The sequence below is a fragment of the Quercus robur genome, chromosome 3 (assembly GCF_932294415.1).
Source record: "Quercus robur chromosome 3, dhQueRobu3.1, whole genome shotgun sequence".
NCBI classification, from domain to species: domain Eukaryota; kingdom Viridiplantae; phylum Streptophyta; class Magnoliopsida; order Fagales; family Fagaceae; genus Quercus; species Quercus robur.
The window spans coordinates 12,810,494-12,837,363 of record NC_065536.1 but is presented as its reverse complement, the minus strand read 5'-3'; the positions used below and the strand labels follow the sequence as shown (position 1 = coordinate 12,837,363).

Here is a 26,870-nt window from a genome sequence, read left to right as displayed (position 1 = left end):
GGAGGCGTCTCTCCTCGATGTGGGACTGAACAAATCCGTGAGGGTCGCTCCTGAACCCAAAGCAGATAATTCCTTCTTGGGGAGAGGTTCGTCCCTCCCACAGTAATCATGTTAATTTTTAAAGTAGGAGTTATAATCTTTTTTGTTTTTGATAAGGAGGAGTTGTAATCTTAAATTACAATCAAGTCTATAGCCAAACTTTCTTTTTAACTAAAAGGAATTCATAAAATATTTACAAACATAGGACAATGTCAATATTCTTCCAAGCGGATTCCTCCTGCCTTAACCTCTCAGAAGGCTATAGTATTATTGTATAAAATATTTTTTGTAAAACATAATGCATTGGCCAATGCCAACTGCTAAGAAAAATCGTTTTCTTTATAAGAGGAGCCATTTTAAACTTACTATATGGACAAAATTTAAATACACATTCTTAGGTTCAAATGCAATATACTAACTTCCTTAATTAAATTCAAATTTTCCATCACCTAGTTGCATTAAATTTAATTAAAAAGTGTAATATACTTTATCTAAGGACATATTGATTTACAATTGATAATAAGACTATAAAAAAAATAAAAAAAATCTCATGCACGAGATATATATGTATGAACAAAGTGTTTGGCTACAAACTTGGTTGTAGTTTAAGATTACAACTCCTATTTAAAAAATTAACATGGTAATATATTTCAAAAATCTAACCGTTAAATTGCAAGTTCTTAATATTCTTAACACACATAAAATTTCATGTCAATAAGATTTTATTCTCTATTCAATCTATAAATTTATATTTTATGTATAATTTTAGATTACAAAAATTTGAAATTTAAATATTTGATTGATAACATAGTTATTGATTTTTGATCTTCTAAAAATTTTGTAAACATAGAGAATATAAAAAGAAAATATAATCCAAATATGGATTTATCAAAATTCGCATCTAATAAAAAGATATTGAGTGGAGTAGTAAGCTTAGGCTTCGTTTGGGAGTTCATAAGGGAATGAAATGTAATGATCATAAGGGAATGGAAAGGAATAGAATGGAATGAAATGTATTTAAGTAAGGGAAAAGAATGAAAAAGAATCGAATGGAATGGAATTAAGTAACCTTGGTTGGATGTTTTAAAATAAAGGAATGGAAATGAATGAAATGTAAGTAATCTTATTTGGGAGTAACATGAAGAGAATGTAATGTAATCATTTTATGACAATATTACTATTAGACCCTTATTTTAAAATAAAGAATTGAATATATAGGGGCATTTTGGAAGTTTTAGTAAAAAATTCCCAAATAAGGGAAGAAAAAAATATTCTAAAATTATTCTTTTTATTCTTTTCCGTTCCATTCCATTCTTTCCTCCTAAACAAGGCCTTAAACTACTACCAAGTTTGTTGCAAAATTTTTTCAAATATATATATTACTATTCTCCATTTTGCAGCATGTATTGTGAAATAAAATTTTTTTATAAATCTTAAATGTGACTCAAAAGATAATGGAAAAAGTTTGAAACTCTTCAAACTTCTTCTATATATATATATATATATATATATATATATATATATTAAATGTGAATTTTGAAAATCTAATTATTAGATTATATGTTCTTATTATTTTCCCATGCTTGCAAAATTTCAAGAAAATAAAAATTTTAAATTTCAAAATTTATATGTTAATAATATAAAGAACATACAATCTAAAGGTCAAATTTTCAAAATTCACATTAAAAAAAAAGAGTTTGAAGAGTTTTTCTTTTAACTAGTTAAAAAAAAAAAAAACAAAAAAACAACAACAACCTGTGGACCACTCTCACACATATGACACATCCTTTCCTAGAGTACTAATATATCATTGAACAGGTGCAGGATATAGCTATCCACGGAGAGGAGTATGTCTGTCAAAACATCCAAACAGCCGCCACAGTGTTCTTCGTAAATCCATTCTAACAAGTCACACCTCGAAGTTTTGCTTCTTCACTCTCTCTCTCTCTCTCTCTCTCTCTGTGCGATTTCTTTCCACAAATCAAAGGTACCAAACCCTAATCTCTATCTATCTCTCCATATCAACACACACGCACATATATGTTACATAATAAAAGTATGGAATTAGCTTATGTTCTGTTTGGTTACTGAGAAACAGTAGGAAATGAAAAAAAAAAAAAAAAAAAAAACTTGAATCTGAAATTTTTATTTCATCTTCGTTATACTATTCGTCTAGTTCTCTAAATAGCTTCACTTATTCTGGATTTATTTATTTATTTATTTTTAGAATCGGAATTCGAAAATTTTAATCTAGCAGTAGGTAAACGAAACAGTTCACCAATTTTGTTAATGGAATCTCTAAATTTTTTTTTTTTGGTGTAAAATTATATTTTAAAAAAATCCTTTTGTTTTCGTTTTGGTTTTCTTGGCTACCAAACAGAGGGCCAATGTTAGAATTGTAGCTTGGATTAGTATATTCTGGGTGTATCTGCTTCATTTGATCGGCTAATTAGAGTTGTAGTGTTGTGATTTTTTACATGCTAGAGAGGGTTAGTGTTAGAATTTTAGTTAATCTCTTTATTTGATTGAACTAATTAGGATTTTAAGTTGTAATTAGATGTAATCTTGCAATTTTGGATTGGTACGTTTTCGGTGTATTTGCTTATTTGATAGACTAATTGGAGTTCTAAATTGTAGTCTTATAATATAGTGTGAATTACATTAACCCACCCTAAGGTTTGGGCTAATACTAAACAGGTCCAAGACATTTCAAACTAACCAATTTGGTCCCTAAGAGAGAAGAGAAAAATGACTAATGAACCTAACAATGTTTATTGTTTAGGCACCAAATTGGTCAGTTTTGAAATGTCTTGGACCTGGTTGACATTAACTCAAACCTCAGGGTAAGTTAATGAAATTTACCCTATAATATATTTGAAATTGATATTCGAAACCAAATGTGAGAGAGGGTTTAGTGTTTTGAATATTAGCTTGGATTAGTGTGTTTTTAGTGTATTTTTTTCATTTAATCAACTAAGTAGTATTTAAATTGGGAAAACACTAAAGCTACTGCTAAATTTACTATAAAGGCTTGCAAATGGACACGATAATGAATGTGTTTAGTGCCACAACAACGTAATAAATGAATTTTTCAACTTTTTGTGTGTGTGTGTTTAAAAGGTGACATATCCATTTGTAAGACTTATGTTGTAAAATTTGTAGCATCACTCATTTAAAATGTACTCTTGATTTTTGAAAGAGTTAAGCATGTTGAAACAGTGTGCAGACCTTTGACATACTTGTATTGGAATTTTGGCTTAACTCATCCTTTTGTGTACCAGATATAATTGAATATTTTCCCCCTCTTTCATTTTCTATCAGTTTTCTTGGGAATTAAACGAGGTGTTAGTATGTATAATTTGAGCTGGAATTTTACGGTAGTATCTCTTTATTATCTTCATTTTGATAGCTGATTTGGGTTCGAATTTTTATTTTGCAATTATAGAGTTCCCAAAATATTTTACATTCATTTTTAAATGAGTAGATTAGATTTTATGATGTAAATTTTAAGAAAGTATTGACTATCACCATTTTGGTATCTATTTAAATTATTGATGATGTGCCATAAGCAATCCACTCAATTCAGAACAAATAGATAAGATTTTAGGAATTACATGATGAAGTTTGCCTAAGAACGCCGGAGGATCCTAAACATTGGTTTAATCAGTGTGTTAGCCTCAGTGATCACTAGTTTGAGTTTGAGTTGTTAAACGAATTGAAACAGGTATGCAATCTTATTTATGGGTTTCAGATATTTCTGGTGAATTTGAATTTTCCACCTCTACAGCTAAGGACTAGGTTGACTTATTGTTTATGTATTGGAAGCATAGCATGTAAAAGGACTCTATCACTAGAATGATAGTCTCAATGTTGTAGGGGAAGAAATGGGCACCCAAATGCCTACATGTAGCGATCGGACAAGGACAAACTGGACACCAGCAATGGAGTGTTATTTTATTGATCTTTTATTAGATCAGGTGCATAGGGGGAATAGGATGGGCCATACTTTCAACAAACAAGCATGGACTGATATGCTGACCATGTTCAATGCCTATTTTGGATCCCCATATGATGAAAAGGTCTTGAAAAGTCATTACACCAATTTATGGACTCAATTCAATGATGTAAAGAGTCTACTTGATCAGAATGGATTTTCATGGGATGATACTAAACAAATGGTGGTTGCCAGTCATCATGTTTGGGATGCTTACATCAAGGTGCATTAGTTTTGTTAATGTTTTGATTTGATCTACACCTTTGGTGTCATAGTGAGTGGTGACTTGACATTATACACATGCAGGCTCACCCAGAGGCACAGTTTTATAGAAACAAAGCCTTGATGAACTTCAATGATTTGTGCTTGATATATGCACATACAACAGCAGATGGAAGATACAGCTTATCAAGTCGTGATATAGACTTTGATGATGACATTCAAGGAGTGAATACTGGTGTGTTTTTATATCCTGTCATGGATCAGCAGAAATGATGCATATGCCATTGGCATTGGCATTGGCATTGGAATGTATGCTATTGGGTTTTTTTTGCTTAAATTACCATTTTTCATTGTGATTGATTTGATTATACTATCTAATTCTTTATTATTTATTATTACTACCATTTTATTCTAGAGAGTATGCATAAAACAAGAAAGGGCCATAAGCAGCAACCCCCTCCCCCTTTTTCTCATGAGTCTATCCAGAGATAGATGGGACTCTATGCCCCTTAGAATTAAATAAATTTTGAAGTAATAATGGCCTTCTACGATCTTTGAAATTTGTACACTGCAATCTCTCTTTTAGCCAATCATTTGGCAGTCAACCATGGTATGCTTTCCACAAGCACCTTTATTCCCAATCAGAATTGTGGTTACTGCTGATTCTGAGCTTAGCCAATTATGACCTAAGTAGTACCTAATTATAAGACTTGTAGTTGCTGTTGTTTTGCAAACCTGTCTGTATTATGGGAGAAACAACCACCTTTATTCCCATCCACGGAAAAGAGAAAAAAATGTTGCAGAGAAATGAGAACATTGTTCTTGGCTTTGTGTGAACACTTGACTGAACTGGTCCTGATGGTTTATTTTTTGGGAATTTGCATATCTTACTTCATTTGATAGCTAGGAATTGGGTGCAGCAAGATTGATTGAAATTACATATGTTCTATGTTAGCTTATAGTAATAAGTATTTCGAGAAGTATAATCTATTTTTGATGAATAAAAACTACTTTTACTGATTAGGTGTTGCAATGAATAGCCTTGTACTGGCAAGTAAAGAGCATTCAAAAATAGATTGGACACCAGCCATGGACCGATATTTTGTCAAGCTTTTGCTGGACCAACTTAAAAAAGGCAATAAGATCTGTAATAAAGAAACAAGCATGGAATGATATGCTTACCTTGTTCAATGGAAAATTTGGCTCTAAATATGGAAAGAGTTTCTTAAAACACCGTTTTAAGAAATTATTGAAATATTATATTGATGTGAAGAGTCTACTTGAGGTGAAGGGATTTTCTTGGGATGAAATTCAACAAAAGATATCAGCAGATGATTATCTATGGGATAATTACATCAGGTACACTATCATATATATTTGGTTATTGGTATTCATTTTTACTGTATTTCATGCGTACAATTGCTGATGTAGGCACACCCAGATGCGCATTTGTATTGTAGGAAGACCTTGCTAAACTATTGCGATTTGAAATTGATATTTGGAAATGCAGTAAGCAATGGACATTGCAGTCATTTATTGCAAGGGAGAAACTTTGAAGATGATATCATACAGATCAAGGCAGGTGAGGTTCATTTCTTGTATTAAAAGGAGGACCTTTAGAGGGAACCTGTATTCTTGAGGACACTCCTCTCCAATTTATTAGTATAATTCTGTTTACTTATCAAAATAAAAAATATTGTTTCGTCTTTATACATGCCACTTGGGATTTATTGATAATCACAATTAAGACTTGGTTAATATTCGGGTGTCCAGTAGGTCTTTAAGCTTCACAAAATGGAATTTGATCAGATATGTTTAATTGGAGAGATTCGTATACTGTACAGCAGTTATTTTTTTCTCATGTTTGCATTCCTTAAATGGAAATTTGATTTATAGGTTCTAGTTTTTTCATTATGTGCCTGTAGGCATGCCCAGTTCTTTAAGATCCATGAGATTTTAATTTATTTTAATAATGTGTTTAAATTTTCTCTTAGGGTTAGGACAGATTTACTGGCTGTGGATATTGTCTGTACCCCATCTTATTGCTATCCAATGATGTTGAAGTATATGAATTACTGTTTGTCAATTAATGGCAAGTATAATGTTCTTCTAGTTTAATTTATGTTTAAAAGTCTGACACGTTTTGATGAATGAGAAGTTGTCTATTATCCTCATAAATCAGTCAGTTTTACCTATCCTGTAGCTGAAGAAAAGGAGGGCTGTACCTCTTCTGATAGTGAATGTCGGAGAACAAATTGGACATCAACAATGGATCGTTACCTTATTGAATTGTTACAAGACCAGGTGCTTAGAGGGAATAAAATTGGTCATGGATTTGTGGCCGAGGCATGGATTGAAATGGTTAGACTGTTCAATGCAAAATTTGGATCTCACCATGACAAAGATGGTCTGAGGAATAGATACAAACATTTAAGGGGACAATATAATGATATCAGGGTTCTTCTTGATCAGAGTGGGTTTTCTTGGGATGAAACAGGAGAAATGGTAACTGCTGAGGACTATGTCTGGGATTCTTATACCAAGGTGAATTACTCATTCTTGTATCCTTTAGATATTTGTAGTTTTATTATGTGGCTTATGTATAAAATATGCAGGTGCATCCTGATGCTCAGTTGTATAGAAATAAATCTGTTCCCAGCTATCACAAATTATGTGTTATATATGGTGAAGAAGTTTGTAATGGAAGATATAGCATTTCAACGTGCAATGCAGATCTAGACATTGAAGAACCAGATTTGAGAATTGGTAGGTTTCTTGTTTCAGCAGCAAGAGCTTCCCAAATAATTTAAGGAAGTTATTATCTGCTTATTTATTGTCTTATTTTCTTTGTTTTGTTCTTAACCTACTATATCAGTCTCCTTTCGGTTGCATTATTTCCTTTTCTTTCATTGCTATCCTAATTCTGATGTACCAGAACCCATGCAGTTATCATTCTAAATATTTCTAAATGGTTGTTGACTGGGGTTGACAATGCTGATCTATCTAACTTTGTCTAAAACGAGTGTTAACCCAGCATTTAATTAAAAAAAATGATGTATAAGTTGTCTCATTGGACTTATCATCTTTGAAATACATATTTCTTATTGCATGAATTAACAAAATCTTTGGTTTGTAATAGGGGAGGATATCCAATGCTATGCAAACAGTGGTTGTTCGACAACAGATTGGACACCTTCAATGGACCGTTATCTCATAGATGTAATGCTAGAGGAAGTGCATAAGGGGAAGAAGATTGATTACACTTTCAACAATCAAGCATGGATAGATATGTTTATGTTGTTCAAGGAACGATTCTCACCACAACATGACAAAGATTTTCTGAAAAGTCATTATAGAAGTTTGGAAAAGCTGTACTTTGATATGAAAAATCTTCTTGAACAGAGACGATTTTCATGGGATGAAACACAGCAAATGGTCACAGCTTTTGATGATGTTTGGGATGCATATGTGAAGGTGCTTTGTCAACTTATTTTAGTCTTAAATGTCAGTTTGAGTATACATAGCTATTGGCTAAGACTTTGTTTATGTAGGAACACCCAGATGCAAAACCATACCGAATCGTGCCGATGCCAAATTATAATGATTTGTGCTTGATTTATGGAAATCCAGCTTCTGATGAACAGTGTAATCAAGCGTGTCAAGATCTAGGATGTAACGGTTTTGGTGAGATTTTGGTTCGACAAGCATATAAGCAATCTCAGCATTTGCCTATTTTTTCCATCTTCAAGTATTTGGTCTATAGTCAATGAGCAATTAGATATATGTGTTCAATGTGTCTGGATATATATACCTGTGCTATTTCATATTGCATTGATTGCTATAGCATTTTGTCAAGATATGTTTAAATGCTTTATTGAACCAAGGGAAAAAAACAGAAAGAGAAAAAGTCCCTACTCCCTCTTTAACATGAAACATAGTGATCATTGAAGTCAAAATAAGATTTTTTTTTTTTTTTTTTTTTTTTTTTAACGAGCAAATAAAGATTACCTTTCCCCATATTTACGTTATTTTAGAATTTTCCGAAGGTGCCAGACTTAACAATAGCTATCACCAAAGAACTGATTGGACACCATCGATGGACCGATATTTTATTGATCTAATGTTAGAGCAAGTTCGCAATGGAAGTATGGTTGATCAAAAATTCAACAAGCTAGCCTGGAGTGATATGATCGCAAAGTTTAGTGCACAATTTGGGTCTCAGCATGACAAAGATGTCCTAAAAAGTCGTTTTATGAATTTGAGGAAGCGGTTCAATGATATGAAAACTCTACTTGACCAGAGTGGTTTTTCTTGGAATGAAATGCAAGAGATGATACGTGCTGAAGATGATGTCTGGGAAGCTTATGTTAAGGTGATATTTTCTTCTGAATTTCCATTACATAAATATTCTTTTTGGTCCCAACAGCTTATAGATAATTTCTGTAGGTACATCCTGATGCAAGAACATACCGCAATAGAGCTCTCCCAAATGTCAATGATTTGTTTTTGATATATGGAAATGACAACACTGAGCAAAGGCAAAATTACTCTGGTCACTCTATGGATGCTGAGGACTATGAGCTGGGAGTAAATATTGGTCTCTCTCTCTCTCTCTCTCTCTCTCTCTCTCTCTCTTATTGCAATATTACCTTTAGGTAGACAAGATTGGTACAATCAGTTAAGAAATTCTCAGAAAATGTTTGAACTACAAGTGTGATATTAGAGGAGGACCATCTGAAAACTGCACTAGCATGTTTAATTTACAGGTGCAATAGTTGTCCATTTGCTAGTATAATTACCATAAATAAATTGTCAACTTTGTTGTTGCAATAAGTATTAATTTGTTACTATCCATGCAAAAAGGAAGTTTTAATTTGATGCTAATACGACAACTTGACTCAGTTTTCCTGAAAGTTTGATACAAAAGAACTGAAATTTGTCCATTTCAAGTAATGTTTGAAGCTATTAATTTTGTCAAACAGTATGAAACAACATTATTATTAATTACTTTTTTTTTGGTACTGTATGCCTCCAGAATAAATCCTCTCATGTAATGACAGTTATTTTTAAAGTTGTAGGTGAAGAGGATTACCAGTCCCCTGCTAATAATGATCCTCTGAGGATAAATTGGACAAGGGAAATGGACCGTTATTTTATTGTCCTTCTGTTAGAACAGTTGCACAGAGGGAATAAGATTGGTTGTAAATACAATGCTCAAGCTTGGACCTGGATGAATGCATCATTTAGTAAAAAATTTGGATTCCTTTGTGACAAAGATGTACTAGAAGATCGGTATTGGAGCTTGAGGAAAGAGTATATGGACATAACAGATATCCTCAATCATAATGGCTTTGCTTGGGATGGAATTCGCCAAACAATGATAGCTGATGATGATGTTTGGGAAGCTTATATCAAGGTGCTATTTTTTCTTATTTGTAATGTTGCTAGGATAAAGGGTTATCTCTTTTTGTTTCCCTTGGTTATCACTAAAGTGCACTGAGCATGCCACAGTATGGTAAACATATGCACGCACAAACATTCTTTCTTTCTCTCCCGCTTGATGAAATGATAAACAGTCTTCATGAAGTAAACCATATGTTGGTGTGTAACGTAGGGTGCAGAACATAATCTTATTGATAGTTGAACATTGAACTGTATAATTTTGATAAGCTTTTATTTAAAAATGGCATTTTGCAGGATCATCCAGATGCAGTTACATACAGAGATAAGATCTTGGGTGATTATTGTAATTTGTGCTTGATTTATGGTAATGAAAGTCAGCATAGTAGATCAAGTTATTTCGACGTAAAAATGGAGATCAACACCAACACCAACACCCTGGGGATGGGGATTGACGATATAATTGGAGAGATGCTATCTCCAGCTACTGAGTTTGAAATATCTCATCAGAAAAGAAAGCGAAAATCTGCTCCTTTGTCAACCTCAGCATGTATCCAAAAGGTTAGGAGAATCATCAAGAAAGAGACACAAGAGGCAGTTGAGGGGAAGCCATGTGTAGTAAAAACATATTTGGGTACTGAGGAAGACAAAGACTACAGCTCAATAGAATGTATAGTTGCAGCACTTCAAACCGTTCCTGACATGGATGATGAGATCTTCTTGGAGGCTTGTGAACTTTTAGAAGATGAGAGAAAGGCCAAGATGTTCGTGGCCATGGATGTCACAGCACGGAGGAAGTGGTTATTGAAAAAGCTTCGACGGTAGCATCTATTTTTCTTGTTAATGTCAGATATAATTTTGGTACTTTTTTATTGGGGAGTTTTTCAATGTAAATCAGATCCTATATTAATGTAAAGGCATTTTTCAATGCAATTTCCTGTATGGTTTCCTTATTGAAATGTGAAAAAAAAAAAAGGGAATTGAATTTGCTTTTGCTGGGAGGTCCTGCGCATGGTGATGGTTGATTGTAGCTGGATTTATGGTTGATTGCCTTGACTGTTGATGAAAAATACATTCTCAATCTATATTTTTCCCAAAACAAAAATAGATTGAGCTTTAACATGTGTTGCATGTTTATATCTTTTAATGCATATATGACAGTAAATGGACTTATTTCTGTCCATGATAGGGCATAAAATTTTATCTACAAGTGAAAGGATTTTTGCAATTTAGCTAGCATATTGATATACAATAAATCTATATGCACTAAATCTTTTAATGGACTTTTCACACGTCCCCTTTCCCTTTTTGAGTGAGAGTCTTGATAAAAAATTATTGTGCTGAGTGGATTATACTTTATTCACTTTCTCATTTTTCTCCTCTCCGAATAACCAAACAAAGGAAAGTTTAATATTTCCCTTCCCTTCTCTCTTCTTTACGCAATCAGTGTCATGGAAAAAGGGGGGCAATTTGTAGGAAAATGAGAAACGCGTGGACAAGAGATAGCTACTTTTCCAGAAAGTCAAAAACGTGTGGACCTCTCTTTGAACTTTGTTAAATTGCATGGAAGATGGCTACCTACTTTTATTACCATTTGTTTATCACATCTCACTTTCGAATGACTAATAAGATAGGAAATTACCATTTTGTTTGACCACAGTGACCAGTATGTTGCATAGAAAGTTCCAAGATTTATTTTAGGTTTCACACGGAAACTCGCATGATATTGCAATAAAAAAAGCATCTGTGGTTCTTGGAAAGTTCAGAGAGTCACACCAAAAGCAATGTAAAAAGCATCAATATGGGACTTTAAAGTTCAAAGAGTTGCTGGACACACCGAAAGCAAGCCACCTTTAAAGGATCCTCTTGCTTGCATTCACCCTCTTCCTAATTTGTCTTTCACTTTCCTGAGTTATATTGCAATCCCTTCATAATTTTCTTTCTCCTCCTTTCAGATCTTTACAGCTGTTTGCTCATAAATCTTGATGGCTCTTGTGACCTGCAAAGAAGCCTCATCTTTTTCTTTCACCCACCAACCCAAGAAATTTGATGTCTTCTTGAGTTTCAGAGGTGAAGATACCCGTCTTGGTTTTGTAGGTCATTTGTATAATGCTTTGTGTCAACGGGGTATTAACACCTTTATTGATAATAACCTTCAAAGGGGAGAAAAAATTTCTGTTGGACTTCTCAAAGTCATTGAAAGTTCAAGGATTTCAATAATTGTATTCTCTGAAAACTATGCATCCTCCAAATGGTGCTTGGATGAACTTGCCAAGATTGTTGAGTGTAAGGAAAAAGACCAATTAGTGCTACCGATTTTTTACAACATAGATCCATCAGAAGTTCGTAACCAAAAAGGAAAGTTTGGAGAAGCACTATCTAAACATGAAGAAAAATTAAAGGATGACAAGGTACAGAGCTGGAGGGAAGCTTTATTTGAAGCTGCAAATATATCTGGTTGGCATTACCAGCGTAGGTATGTATTTAATGACAACTATTGTACTTTTTATGAGTTTCACTGGTTTGTTATGATAAGTAATTTTATTACTAAACAACAATTATCACTAATTTATCAGTGTTAGTTTTTTGGCCAAATTATGAATGATTATTTTTCTTCATATCCACTACTATAGAAGGTTTTTTTTTTTTTTTTTTTTTTTTTTTTTTTTTTTTTTTTTTTTTTGGGGTTGAGAAAGCACTACTATAGAAGTTAGTAGGCAATGTAGAATTAGAAAGATTTAAAAAATAAAATAAAAAAATTACCTTACCAAGTAAATAGGAGTTACTCCCACATATTATTTATTTAAAAAACATTTCCCAAAAATATCCTTAAAAATTTAATTCTAGTCTTTTATATATATATATATATATATATATATTTTTTTTTTTTTTTACAAGATAGAAATTCTACTTTAACCTAATTTAAGAAATGTATATGTGTCTCATACCCAAAAAAAAAAAAAAAAAAAAAAAAAAGTGTATATGTGTGTGAAGCTCCCTCCTAGAAACTTGAACCCCGGCCCTTACTCCCCACACCCCACTAGCAATTAAAACTTGTAGAGTAACTATCGCGCCAAGGGTGCGTGAGTAACTATCGCGCCAAGGGTGCGTGGTAGTAGTTCTAGTATTAAAAATGAGTTGTAAGTTGTAACAAGTTTCAATTATTTGTAACTAGATTTTCATTGCAACTCATGATCAAAAAAAAAGAAAAAGATTTTCATTGCAACTTTATGCTAAATGTACAGTTATCATAATCGTACTGAAACAATGGTTTTTTTTTTTGAGAGTCAAACAATGGTTGAACCGTCAAATTGGTAAACAATATGAAAATCTGGATGTTATGACAGAAACATTAGTTTCACAACCAAAAAGCTAATTAAATCATGAAAATTGATGGTTTAAAAAAAAAAAAAAATACTGAACCACATGGTTTTATTCAAATCGTTTAGTCTTTAATGTTAATTTTCTATTATATCAAATTAATAACTATACTTTCCTTCAATTATGCACTTTTATTTATGGTCTTTTTTAAGTCTTTCTCTTTTAAACTTTGAAATGAGTAGTCAAATGATCAATTCAAGTAACTTATTATTTAGTCATTATTTATATAAACATATGTAAATTCAATATATGAACAATAATATCCTAATAATTTCAATCTATGTAATTCCTACATATTTATGTTTAAATTGAATGTAAGTTCATCTTTTTATAGTTTATCTTCTTTTTTTCTTTTTATTTATTTTTATTTGTTCATATTTAAAATAAATTTATCATTAGTACAATGGTTGAGTCAATCATCTAATGGTTGAACCAATGAACTACCATACCACCTTGATGATTGGATGCTCAATACGTCATGACAACTATGTCTAGAACCCTAAAACGAATATATATATATATATATATATATATATATTATATATATGCTAACATAATGATTGTTATAGATTTATGAATTTGTACATGCCACTTACTGTATTTGATAATTATTCAAATTTAATTCACAAGCCGAACACTTAAATTTAGTTCATTTTCATATTTCTATTTTCTTTTTGTAAATTGCGTGTGTGTATATATGATAAAAATCTAAATCGTATATTGTTTTCATGTTTTGTGAATGACAGTTGCAGTGAGTTTGAATTTATCCAAGGAATTGTTGAAGAGATCTCAAATTTTAAATTAAATCGCACACCGTTATTTGTCGCACGATACCCAGTTGGGATAAATTATCGTGTAAAGACCATACTTTCAGATATTGAGTCAAATGATGGTCATATAATAGGTATCTATGGCTCTGGTGGAATAGGTAAGACAACAATCGCAAAAGCTATTTTCAATAGAATTTGTGATCATTTTGATGGATTTTGTTATCTGGAAAATTTAAGAGAAAGATTGGGGACAGATGCTGGTGTAATCGAACTACAAGAGACACTTCTTCTTGAGATCTTAAGGGATAGAAATTTAAAGGTGGGTAGCAAATCTAAAGGTGTCAATATGATAAAGGAAAGACTTTCATTTATGAGGATCCTTTTAGTTCTTGATAATGTTGATGAATGGATCCAAATAGAAAATTTGCTTGGAAGATGCAATTGGTTTGCTTCTGGAAGCAAAATCATTATAACAACAAGAGATAAACACTTGTTAGCTACTCTTGGAAAATGTTGTTCAACCTATGAGGTTAAGGAATTAGATCAAGATGAAGCTCTGGAACTCCTTAGTATGCATGCCTTCCAAAGCAACAAACCTAAAGAAGATTATTTGGAACTTGCAAATAGAGTTATACAATATGCCAGGGGACTCCCATTAGCTCTAGTAATAATGGGTGCTGATTTAAATGGAAGAACTAAACCTCAGTGGAGAAGTGTAGTAGATAAGTATGAAAGAATTCCTAATAAAGAAGTTCAAAAAATACTCGAAATAAGTTATGAAGGATTGGATGAAACTGAAAAAGATATTTTCCTTGATATTGCATGCTTCTTTAAGGGATTTTTTAAGGAGTATGTCATGGATATATTGAATGCTTGCGATTTACATCCAATTTATGGAATTCAAAAACTTATGGATAAGAGTCTAATATCTGTTGATCAATATGATAGATTGTTGATGCATGACTTGCTACAACAAATGGGTAGGGACATTATTCGACGGGAATCACCACGAATGCCTGGAGAGCGTAGTAGGCTATGGTGTTATGAGGATGTTCATAAAGTACTAACACAAAATACGGTATGCATTATCTTGGTTCATTTTTTTTTTTTTTTTCAAATGGCAAATGTAGTGATTATTTTCCTTTTAAATGTTGAAGAAAATTTAAGTTTATTAGTTTAGTTCTTGTTTAATTTTAACTGTCATTATACTTTTAGTGAATTTTAATGTATGGTATGATTGACTTGATGCATTGTCTAATTAGGGATCGGAAAAAATTCGAAGCATAATGATATGCTCACCTGAACCATCAAAGATGAAATTAGAACCTAAATGTTTTGAGAAGATGAAAAATCTCAAGTTCCTCATGGCTAGTAATGTAGATATTTGTAGAGGTCTCAAATATTTTCCTAACGAATTAAGGGTTCTTGATTGGTCCGGCTTTCCTTTGTCTTCCTTACCACCTAATTTTGATCCTCAAAATCTCATTGCACTCAACATGCCAGAAAGTCGAGTTACATTGGACAAGCTTTTCAAGGTATAATCATTTTTATTTATTTATAATTATTATTACTTTATTAAACTATATTTTAATAACGTTTGTTGGGGTTAAAAATTTTGATTTTCATTTTTCTACAGAGGATACAATGCAAAAACTTGACATATATGAATTTCAATTCCAATCAACACATTAGGGAATTACCCGACTTATTGAGTGCCACCCCAAACGTAAAGAAATTGGATCTCCAAAATTGTGAAAAATTAGTCAAGATTCATGACTCTGTTGGATATCTTGATAAGCTTGAAAGCTTGGACCTCTGGAATTGCAATGAACTTCAAATTCTTCCAAGTTGTATTGTGATGAAATCTCTTAAACATTTACGTCTTTTTTATTGCAAAAGGGTTAAGAGGTTACCTGATATTCCACAAGAAATAGAAAATTTAAAGTTTCTAAGTCTGGGACACACTGCTATTAGAGAGCTTCCTCCATCAATTGGGAATCTCACTGGGCTTGAGCGATTAGATATAGGTTCCAATTTCTATTCGTGTCAACTTCCTAGTAGCATTTATAAATTGCAACATCTTCGCACACTCCACCTTTATGGTAATGTCAAATTTCCAAAGGACGTGGGGATTGGTAGACAAGCAGCAGCGTGCAATTCTTACGGTGGCTTTTCAAAATATTGTTTTCCAAAGTTGAATTTTCTAAAAAAGTTGACTTCTTGCTTCACCCACTCAGAGAAATGTTTATTACCAGGGAGTAAAGATTTGAACCTCAGAGAAAGCATTATCAGATTCAATAGATTAAATTATCTTCGAATTCAGGATTCCAAGTTCCTTAAGAAAATTCCAAAGCTTCCAGAAAGTATAAGACAAGTAAATGCAACAAACTGCATCTCGTTGAATTCAGAATCATTAAGAAAATTAATCCTTCAGGTACCCCACTCTCTCTCTCTCTCTCTCTCTCTCTTAAAGTAATAATAGAAACAATTTTGGTTACCTTTGCAAATACATTTACTAGATTTGCTAAACTTCAATTTCTTAAAATTCCTAATTTCATGCAGTTTGGAAGAAATTTAGGGCTTTCACCAAATATGAAATGTTCAGGTGTGAAACACAAAGTATTAATGGATTCACATTCACATCGCAATTTATCGAATCAGATTGATTGCTCTTCCCGGGTCTCCCTCTCCAAGTTCAACGCAATTAATGCCGAGTCCTTTCCCACTCTAGATACGTATCTGGTTGTTCATGGAGAGAGATATGATATTACAGTACCAGGAAAGAAGATTCCGAATTGGATCAATCATCAAAGCATTGAAAGTTCCATATCATTCTGGGTTGGTCCTGAGTTTCCATCAATTGCTGTTTGTGTTGCTATTCATCTAATTCCGTTGAAGGACAGTTACGCTAATAATGATAAGTACGGTTCTATTCGTGATGATATTATCTATTGTTATTTCGATATCCACATTTCTACTGATAGTCGTAAGCGACGTCACATGGTTGGGTGGCGTTTATATGAATTGAAGTGTGATCATCTGTGGTTTCTCGGAGAACCTCACAGCCAATTACAGAGGAGATTCGGAGACTTGATGCAAGGTGATCGGAATCGTGTTGAGATTTCATGTAAAATCGATCATTGGGTAAGTGAAAACGGAAAATACGCTCCTGTGATTGCAAGGATGGGAGTACATGTAGAATGCGTATGTGCTCCTCAGAATTCCGTTATCATCCAACACAATTCTCAAAATGTTGATGACGGCACAGAGTTGCTCGCACCTTTACTATCTCAAAATGGTTCACATACGGACTCAGACGCAGGAGACACTTCAAGCTCCTCTAGTCCCTGAAGACATCTGATTCAAGGCGTCCAGTGGATATAGCAAATGGGCTTGACTTATGTTTGGGTATTGACTCAGCAGATGGTAATGGGTTTGATTTGGGTTCTTCTTCAATAGCCAATCCCTTTATAAAAAGATGACTCCATTATCAATCTATATCCACCGTCAAAGAAACCGAGTCTGATGCGAAGAAATATGCCCAGGTATTATTTTTAATGGAATTAGTAATATGATCTGTTGCTGAGTTGCATTCCTTTTAATGGAAAAGAAGTTTTCAAAATTCTTTTAGAAAAAGTACAAAGTTCTGCATTGATGAAGATCAATGGACAAGTAAAACCAAAAAAAATAATAATTATATTGATGAAGATCAACATTGCTTGATCATACTGAAGAGATTACTTGTACTGAATTGGAAATATTGGTTTAATTAGTTAAGCATATTTTCTTATGAGATTTGATGGGGCAGAGTGTCACTTGCCAACTGAGGCCTGCTAGATTTGGCAGAAGTAAGCATTTAACTAGGAGTTGCTTAAAATCTTAGGAAGGATACAATTAGCAGTAAAGCAGTTATTGACACATAAGCCATTTTTTCAAAGTTAATGAGGGAAGAGGGAATTGTGTATTTGTGTTTGGAGTTAATGAAACAAGAACTGTATTAGGGATTCTAAAATTTACTACATCACATAAACTCATTTACATACATACCCTTATAGGTTTTAACAGCTGGTTGAAAAATATTATAAGCATATGACTTAGATTTCTGAAGTGCACTCTGCACAAGTCTTGCACCTTTTTTTAATTTTTTTTTTCGATAATCTGGATGTCTTAGATTCATACAAACAAAATTTAAGTAACATTGGGAACCTAAGAAAATGATGAGGTAAATAATATAATTAATTAATAAAATTCGTGCAATGCTCCAACCTAGGAGTAATGGATCTACAAAATTAGGTGATAAGTAAGAAACAGTATAGTATCATAAAATGGTGTAAACCTTTTGGTTTTTTGGAATATATTAGTATGGATTAGAAATCTCTGTCATTTGCTTTAAATTTGGTGGGGATTAAATGTGGTTGGAGGAGATTCCATCCAACATACAAAGCTTAAATGCCACCAATGTACTACTATTTGTAATTATTAATATTTTTTCTCTATATTAAAAAATTAAAAAAAAAAAAAAGAGAGAGAGAATGAGAAGAAGCTTTTGGAAAGTTTAGGAAAGAAAATTATTTCAAAAATTAGCTTTTCTCTTTATTTTTTTTTAAAATTGTTTTTGCAATAAGAACACAATGGTAGCTAGTAATATGGGTCTATAGAGAAGAATGGCAACGTGGAACTTGTGATACATGAACATTGTTTTGGATTGCATTGTAGATTCTCTGTTTTGTTTTTATTTTTTGTGTACTGGTGTGACACTCGTCAAATTTCTTTGTTTTTGACAGATATCATTACAGGGCAAGATGGACTTCAGCTTATGTCTCCACTCTGCACTGTGAAATTCTCAGTTCTTTTGAACAGATCCCCAACTTTCATTTTCAGCATTACAGGTTATTCACACTTCTCTATGGACCTATCATCATCTTGTGGGGATGTACAACTGAGCTAAGCTATCTTAGTTGTCTGCTTATTTGCTTTAAGACTCCCAAATTACAAAATGAAAATGGGTTCAACTGACTTCGTTTTGGTGGGAGAGTACTGGGTGGTCTTCAAGGCTATAAGGTAGGTTCTCTTCTCATGCCAAAATAAGTTTGTGGTTGCTGCTAGAAACTATGTTTTAGGCAGTTTGGAATGTGCTGATTGAATAAATGTGGACATTGTAATTGGCAGAAATTATATTTGACAAAAGGATGCTGGATTGCTCTTTTTAGAGTACTTTAGAGTTTGCCTATTTTCCTTATCTCTTCAGTGTGCTGATCCATGTGGCAAATATGTAAGATAAACTGAAGTTCAATTTCCATTTTTTTTGATTGGTTCATTTGATAATTATATTTTGTTCCTTTCTAAGAATCATATCAAATAGTTGTAAAATCGAATTTTTTAAAAAGATAGAAGATTTTCTCCAATAGTTTTCCTTTCATTAGCTACTGCTTTGTTCACATGTTTTTTTTTTGTTTTCATTTTAGTTAGTCAGTGATTAAAAATTGTTTTACCAATTAGGTGTCACATTGAATAGCCCTGTCCCAGCAAGTGCATTCTCAAATGATTTGTTAAATGAATAGTTATCCCCCCATAAATAAATTTTATCATTCCTATTGGTGCATAAAATAAGGCCATTCCTGTGCTGATGGTGAATGTCCAAGAATAAATCTGACATAAAAAATGGATCATTACCTCTTTGGATTGTTACAATACCAAATGCTTAATGGGAATAAAGTTAGTGATGGATTCATGGTCAAGGCTTGGATTGAAATGGTCAGACTTTTCAATGGGAAATTTGGTCTCACCTTCTCAAAGATGCTCAGCATAGATACCAACATTTGAGGAAGCAATGTAATGATACAAAGGTTCTTCTTGTACATAATGGGTTGTCTTGAGATTGGGAGAAATAGTAACCTCTGAGATTATGTCTAGGATTCTTATACCTAGGTTAATTTCCATTTATCCATTCTAGTATCTTTAGACAATTATTTGCTCTATTTTGTTGCTTATATATAAAATATCAGTCATATAGAAATAAATATGTGCCAAGCTGTTTGAAATGATTTGTTATAGATGGCAAAGAGGTTACTAACAGTGAAAACATTTTTGTATGCAGTGCATATTTCAACATTGAAGACCCAGATCTGATGATTGGTATGTTTGTTCAGCATTGAGTGCTTTCAAAATAATTCATTAATGTATTGTCGGCTTATATTGTTGTATTTTCATGGTAGTGTTTCTTGACCTACAATATTAGAGTCCTTTCAGTTGCATTATCTCAGTTTTTGTCATCCAAAATCTCATGTTGTAGAACCCACAATTTTCAGTCTAAATTAAATTTATTTGTGCTTGATTTATGGAAATCCAAATTCTGATAAGAGGGTATAACCAAGTGAGTCAAGATATCGGCTTTAATGGTGTTTGTGTGAGTTTCTTTTGTCAGGCCTTCCACCCTGCCAAAAAAAATTAATTATTTGGATTGTAGTCAAAAAAATTAATTAGATGTGACAAGTGGGTCTGACTTTGATATGGGATTTGCTTTAACTGTTGGACATGGGTTTATTTTGGGTTCCTCATCACTGGCCTATCCCTCTGTGAACTATGATTCCAATTTCAATTCATAGCCACAGTGAAAGAAAATTACAACCTCTTGATCAAATTTCAAGGAAACAAGGCAAGTTACTATTGTTACTTTGAAACTGTTTTCTTTTGCATCATCTTTGTTTGATTTCTTTTGAGTTGTTGAATGCCAGAGTATGTCTCCCTCTTTAGTTGTATTGTTTGATTTTCATCTTTGTCACTTCGCACTCTCTTTCATTATATTAACATGCTCATCATTAAAGGGGTATTAAGCCAATTTGAAAGGATATAGTAATGCAAACAAAAGAACAGAACTAATGAAAGAAATTAGTAATATGATTTGTTGCTGAGTTGCATTCCTTTTAATGGAAAAGAAGTTTTTAAAATTCTTTTAGTGAAAAGCATAAAGTTGTGCAATGGACAAGTAAAGCCAAAATGAAAATAATATTTTATATTGATGAAGATCAACATTGCTTAGACATACTCAAGAGATTACTTATACTGAATTGGAATTATTGGTTTCATTAGTTGAGCATAGTTTCTTATGGGATTTGAAGGGGCAGAGTGGTAGTTGCCAAATGAGGCCTGCTGGATTTGGCAATAGTAAGCATTTAGCTAGGAAGGATATAATAACCGGTTAAGCAGTTATCGTCTTGTCCTCTTTTAAGATACAATAAGAATAATATTTAAAAAGTTAAAAAAAAATTTATTTTCAATATTTTATATATATGGATTTATGGGTAGAAAGCTGGATATTTGAGATAGGAAATGGCTTATGGAAGAAAAATCCTACTTTGGAGATGGTGAAAGGAGTTGCACATAAGCCATTTTCCAAGGTTAATGAGGGAAGAGGGAGATGTGTATTTGTATTTGTGTTAACGAAACAAGAGCTGTATTAGGAATTCTTAAATTTACTACAGCACATCAACCCATTTACATACCCTTATAGGTTTTCATAGCTTGCTGAAAAGATATTATTATGGAATACTCTTTTAAGCGTATGACTTAGATTTCTGATGTGCACTCTGCATAAGTCTTGCACTTTTTTTTTTTTTTTTTCCTTTTTTGATAATCTGCACAAGTCTTACATTAATGCCAACAAAATATAAGCAATATTGGGAACTTAAGAAAATGACAAGGTAAAATAAATAATAGAATTAATTATTAAAATTCATGCAACGCTCAAACCTAGGAGTAATGGGTTTACAAAATTTGGTGTTAAGGAAGAAATAGTATAGTATCATAAAATGGTGTAATCCTTTTCTCCTTTTTTTTTGGAATATATTAGTATGGATTAGAAATCTGTCATTTCCTTTAAATTTGGTGGGGATTATATGTGGTTGGAGGAGATTCCAGCCTCCAATGTACAGTTATTTGTAATTATTACTAATTTTCTATTATCTAAATATTAAAAAAGAATAAGAATGAAAAGAAGCTTTTGTAAAATTTTACACTTATACAAATTACTTCACTACTGTGTGAAACTAACTTATCTTACCTTTGAAAGTTTGGAACAATAATTCTTTCATAAATTACCCTTTTTCTTTATTTATTTATTTTTTTATAAATTATTTTTGGAAATAAGAACACAATGGTAGCTAGAGATATGGGTGTATTGAGAAGAATGGCAAAGTGGAACTTATGATACATGAATGCTGATTTGGATTGCATTCTGGATGCTCTCTTTTGTTTTTATTTTTTGTGTACTGTTGTGAAATTATCAAAATTCTTTGTTTTTAACAGATATGGTTACAGGGCAAGATGGACTTCTGCTTATGTCAACACTTTCCACTGAGAAATTCTCAGTTCTTGTGAACAGACCCCCAACTGGCATCTTCAGCATGATAGGGGTTTGACTAAAGGGGATTGTAGGAGCAACATGAGGCATCTAATTCAGATTCCAGGTGGGAAAGGGAATGGAGATTCTCTATGGACCTATTATCATCTTGTGGGGATGTACAACTGGGCTAAGCTATCTTAGTTGTCTACTTATTTGCTTTAAGACTCCCAAATTACAAAATGAAAATGGGTTCAACTGACTTCGTTTTGGTGGGAGAGTACTGGGAAGTGTTCAAGGCTATAAGGTTGGTTCTCTTCTCATGCTAAAATAAGGCAGTTTGGAATGTGCTGATTGAACAAATGTGGACATTGTGATTGGCAGAAATTATATTTGACAAAAGGATGGTGGATTGCTCTTTTTAGAGTATTTTAGAGTTTGCCGACCCATTTTCCTTATCTCTTCAGTGTGCTGATCCATGTGGCAAATATTTAAGATAAACTGAATTGCAATTTCCTTTTCTTTTTTTATTTGATTGTTTCATTTGATAATTATATTTTCTTCCTTTCTAAGAATCATATCAAATAGTTGTAAAATCGAATTCAAAAAAAGAAAAGAAAAAGCTTTTCTCTAATAGTTTTCCTGTCTTTCCCTGACATAGGCTTGGAGAAGGAGATTCCTTTTCTCAGATCCACTTGTCATCCCTAGTAAATTTGATGCTTTATCCATTGCTTTGTTCACATGTATTTTTGATCATTTTGGTTAGTCTGTGATAAAAACTACTTTTACCAATTAGGTGTTGCAATGAATAGCCCTGTCCCGGCAAGTGCATTCTCAAATGCTTTGTTAAATGAATTTTTATTCCCCCATAAATAAATTTTATCATTCCTGTTGGTGCATAAAAGAACGCCATTCCTGTGCTGATTGGTGAACGTCCAAGAATAAATCAGACATAAAAAATGGATTATTTGCTTAACAGGAATAAAGTTGGTGATGGATTCGTGGCCGAGGCTTAGATTGAAATGGTCAGACTGTTCAATGGGAAATTTGGTCTCACCATCACAAAGATACTCTGAGGCATAGATACAAACATTTGAGGAGGCAATGTAATGATACAAAGGTTCTTCTTGAACAGATAGGGTTGTCTTGAGATCAGGAGAAATGGTGACCTCTGAGATTATGTCTAAGATTCTTATACCTAGGTGAATTGCCATTTATCCATTCTAGTATATTTAGACAATTATTTGCTCTATTTGTTGCTTATATTATAAAATATCTAGGTGCATCCTAATATTTTGTTACACAAAATTGGAGTTCAACAATAATGTCCTCTGGATGGAGATTGATGATAATTGGGAGTTTGAAAATCTTATGAGAGAAAGAACAAAAATCTGCTACTTTGTAAGCACCGTATTTGTGTATTGTGGAGAGGCCATCATGGAGTACTTCGGAGTTGGGAAGCTTGCTAGTTGGTATAACCCTAGAAGGCAGAAAGTTGTTGACCTTACTTTCTAATGCACTGTCTAAAAAGTGATTTACTTAAGCACTACGTACTTATAAATTGTAAAAAAGCAGATGGAAAGCTCTCTGTGCAATCTGTCCTAATGCTCTCTATGTCTCTGTTTTGTAGGTACTCAAGTGCTTATGAAACAACTCAGGCTTTGCAATCTCAAGACCAGAGAGGCCTGTTAGAGTGTGCACACCTCCTGGTAGTTGCCAGTTGATGATTACCACTAAACAGTTTTGTGGTCAAATCACAAGAAGGGGGAAAAAAAAGACTGCTAAGATGTTTGGCAATCAAAAAAATTATATTGGAAGAAGCCTAAAGGATTTTCTCACCTTGTCCTCTTGATTTCAAGTCATATATTGGAAGACTAGGAGTGATTGTGGAAGACACTTCTGACTAGCTTAAGCAGGGGGTATAAGTGTTTTTCTGTTCATAACAAGGTATTTACTGAGTCGTTTTACCAGCCCCTTTCGTTGTATTAATGCAAAAATTATTTGTATGCCCATTGTCCATTCTAGTTTAATGTACTTTTTTTAGGTGGGTTTGGGCTTATGCTTATAAACTTCAACCCAAGAAGAAAAAAGCCCACGAATCTCCCTTGAAAGACACTGTTTGACAGTAATTTACTTTTATAACACTCTAAAGTTGTAAATGGTCAAAAGATTCGTATCAAATTACTCATTTCAAGGTTGATTTTGACTTTTGACTTTAATAGCTTTATCTATGTAAAATGAGCTATAAGCATATTATGATACATCATTATACACTTGATAGAAATTTTGTTTTTAATTTTTACATGGCAAATTTTTTGTTAATGACTCGAATTTAGGGTGCGTTTGAATCGACTTCAAACGCATTTCGGAAATGATTTTCCGGAAAATAGGTGTGTTTGGTTGGTCCGGAAAATTCTATTTTCCGGAAATTGAAATCCGTTGACCGAAAAAATTAGCCTTTGACCACGGAAATCAATTACCGGCTCTATTTTCACTTCAAAGGATTTCCGGAAAAGAGAGAGAGAGAGAGAGAGAGCGCGCGCGCGAGGGAGAAGGAGATGGAAATCAACCCAGATCGCGCGATCGCGATCTCGCCGGCGCGATCTCGCGAAGGCGAGATCGCGATCAACGTCGCGATCTCGCGACGGCGCGATCTCGCGTTCGCGAGATCGCGCCGTTGATCGCGATCTCGCGAAGCCGGATCGAGATCGCGATCGACGGCGCGATTCGGATCCGCGATCGCGATCGACGCAGCGAGATCGCGATCTCGGATCGCGATCGCGCCGTGGATCGCGATCGACGCAGCGAGATCGCGATCTCGGATCGCGATCGCGCCGTGGATCGCGATCTCGGATCGCGATCGCGCCGTGGATCGCGATCTCCGATCGCGATCGCGCCGTGGATCGCGATCGACGGCGCGGTCGTCGGCCTGAATTTGTCGCCGTGAATTTGTCGGCCTGAAAATGTTTTCCTGGGTTGTGTGGGTTGTGTTTTTCTGAATTTGTGTTTTCCTTTCTTTTCCAAACAGCAGAAAATATTTTCCGGAAAATTTTTTGAAGTGCAACCAAACACCATGAAAACATTTTCCTTTTCCGGAAATTAGCATTTCCGGAAAATATGTATTTTCCGGAAAACGTTTTCCAGCAACCAAACACAGCCTTAGCAACAGTTTAAGTTGGGCTGATCAGGCCTCTACCTATTTTGTAGACCATTTGAAACCTTCGTATGGTCCTAATTTCCTTTAGTAATATTTTAAAAAAAAAAAAAGAAAAAAAAAATCTAGGAAAACTTTATGGACATATTATCCATGTTCACACCCAAATCCCACAACAGACTAGTATCAGCCTGTGATTGGTGCACCCAAATCCATTTTTTCACCAAGTTCCGTGATAGTCTCATGCCATGTATTAGTGTTGTAATCTAATCATAAGTTAACAACCTAGTAAGTTGTGAAAATTAGTGCGAATTTGGGTGTGTCCGTATATGGAAGTTTTTCCATATGATTGGGTTGGTTTTTCACAAGGAAAACGCTAAAACTACAATATATTTTACAAACTATTGATGAGGTAAGTGGTTATTAGGAAGTAAAAAAGTAATGTCAATGGTGGGCCTAGATGAGAATCAGTAAAAATTTGTCACATTAGTAATTGGAACAATATTGTAAAAAGTTTGTGTTTATAACATTATTCATTTCACAATATGGCTAATAAATAGATTTCAATTAAATAATGAAGGATCTGGTTAATTGGTGCCCTTAGGGTATTTGTTAATAGAAAATTTTATGAAAGTTTTACTACCATTTTGACGGGAAATATAAAATGCTTTTAAAAAAATTAGTTTTTCTTTTCTTTTCTCATAACAAATTTCTAAAATATTTTCTAAACTAATGCACTTATAACATCCGTTAACTTTTCCCAATGAATACCTCAATGAAAATTAATGGTGGGTCACTAATTGGTACGCTATTTTTAGATTATAATTCATTTGTAAGTATGTGTAATAAGATTTATCTACTGCGGTGGGTTCTAGTTAGTTTAATTGGTAAAAAATTTTATTGTTAAATAAGAGATCTGGGGTTCAATTCCTGCCTACACCAAAAACTGATTAGTGGCTTGGTTTGATAATAAAGAACTATCATCAAGAGCGAACGCCATAGTTGAAATTCTCTAAAAAAAAAGGAATTATCTACTGTGGTTTTTTAATTCATTTCAGCTTGTTTCATCCTAGGGGACGTGTCAATAACCTCTTAACTTGTTTCATTAAGGAAAACTCCATTTATTGATGCTAATGGCTGCCCTTGCCCATTGTTTAAATGATAAAAGGATTTTTTTTTTTTTTAATGAACATATATTAGGGAAACTTCTAATACTGACTATTTTGAAAAGCCAACCACGGTAAGTTCAGATAAGAATAAAAAGATATAATAAATGCTAATGAGAAGAAGAAAATGTTAATGAAGAAATAATTTTGCAAAATGATGAACATTACTATAACATTGAGTCTCTTTTATTTTTATGAGGGAAAATTATAACATTAATTTTGATGAAATTGATTAGACAAGATGATGAATAAGATGAAAAAGAACCGTTATTTTGGTTCATTATTATGCTTTATTACTTTTGATTTTAATCAATTTGTATATGTATGTCATAAACACGTGTTAATTTGATTTATTTAGTTAGTTTTTTTAAATATTACCATATTATATAAGTAATAATTAAGAATT

At 33.2% G+C, this 26,870-nt stretch overlaps 3 protein-coding genes across 54 annotated transcripts in view; all 3 read left to right on the top strand.

The window, feature by feature from the left end:
- The first annotated feature begins 1,870 nt into the window (after positions 1-1,870).
- LOC126717113 (uncharacterized) lies at positions 1,871-10,656 on the top strand. 11 transcript variants are annotated; one of them, XM_050418451.1, is made up of 13 exons: positions 1,871-2,026; positions 3,916-4,256; positions 4,340-4,490; positions 5,280-5,614; positions 5,766-5,837; positions 6,438-6,799; positions 6,871-7,021; positions 7,395-7,729; positions 7,807-7,939; positions 8,290-8,627; positions 8,702-8,852; positions 9,316-9,671; positions 9,953-10,656. In XM_050418451.1, exons 4-13 carry the CDS (start codon positions 5,560-5,562, stop codon positions 10,478-10,480), a joined length of 2,481 nt encoding a protein of 826 aa, XP_050274408.1. In that variant the 5' UTR covers positions 1,871-2,026; positions 3,916-4,256; positions 4,340-4,490; positions 5,280-5,559; the 3' UTR covers positions 10,481-10,656. The 11 variants fall into 11 exon arrangements, with proteins under 11 accessions (XP_050274408.1, XP_050274412.1, XP_050274413.1 ...); XM_050418455.1 differs by lacking the exon at positions 1,871-2,026 and having other exon boundaries at positions 2,197-4,256; positions 6,889-7,021; XM_050418456.1 differs by lacking the exon at positions 1,871-2,026 and having other exon boundaries at positions 2,198-4,256; positions 6,459-6,799.
- LOC126719271 (L10-interacting MYB domain-containing protein-like) lies at positions 3,924-4,528 on the top strand. The gene is made up of 2 exons (XM_050421843.1): positions 3,924-4,256; positions 4,340-4,528. The coding sequence occupies exons 1-2, from the start codon at positions 3,924-3,926 to the stop codon at positions 4,526-4,528; spliced, it is 522 nt and encodes a 173-aa protein (XP_050277800.1).
- A 617-nt stretch (positions 10,657-11,273) lies between the features above and the next one.
- Positions 11,274-26,870, top strand: part of LOC126717105 (disease resistance protein RUN1-like) — a 188,773-nt gene continuing 173,176 nt past the window's right edge. For 31 of the 42 annotated variants that reach the window (XM_050418399.1, XM_050418395.1, XM_050418391.1 and 28 more), the window contains exons 1-8: positions 11,274-12,131; positions 13,783-14,884; positions 15,069-15,341; positions 15,443-16,240; positions 16,369-17,351; positions 18,591-18,867; positions 19,904-19,941; positions 22,111-22,451. In XM_050418399.1, coding sequence (XP_050274356.1) covers positions 11,641-12,131; positions 13,783-14,884; positions 15,069-15,341; positions 15,443-16,240; positions 16,369-17,157 — 3,453 coding nt within the window. In that variant the 5' untranslated portion in view covers positions 11,274-11,640 and the 3' untranslated portion in view covers positions 17,158-17,351; positions 18,591-18,867; positions 19,904-19,941; positions 22,111-22,451. Of the gene's footprint in view, positions 12,132-13,782; positions 14,885-15,068; positions 15,342-15,442; positions 16,241-16,368; positions 17,352-18,590; positions 18,868-18,975; positions 19,079-19,903; positions 19,942-22,110; positions 22,452-22,528; positions 22,873-23,123; positions 23,347-23,424; positions 23,720-23,774; positions 24,351-26,870 lie in introns of those variants that run through there. The other 11 variants (XM_050418414.1, XM_050418412.1, XM_050418408.1 and 8 more) reach the window with 11 other exon arrangements.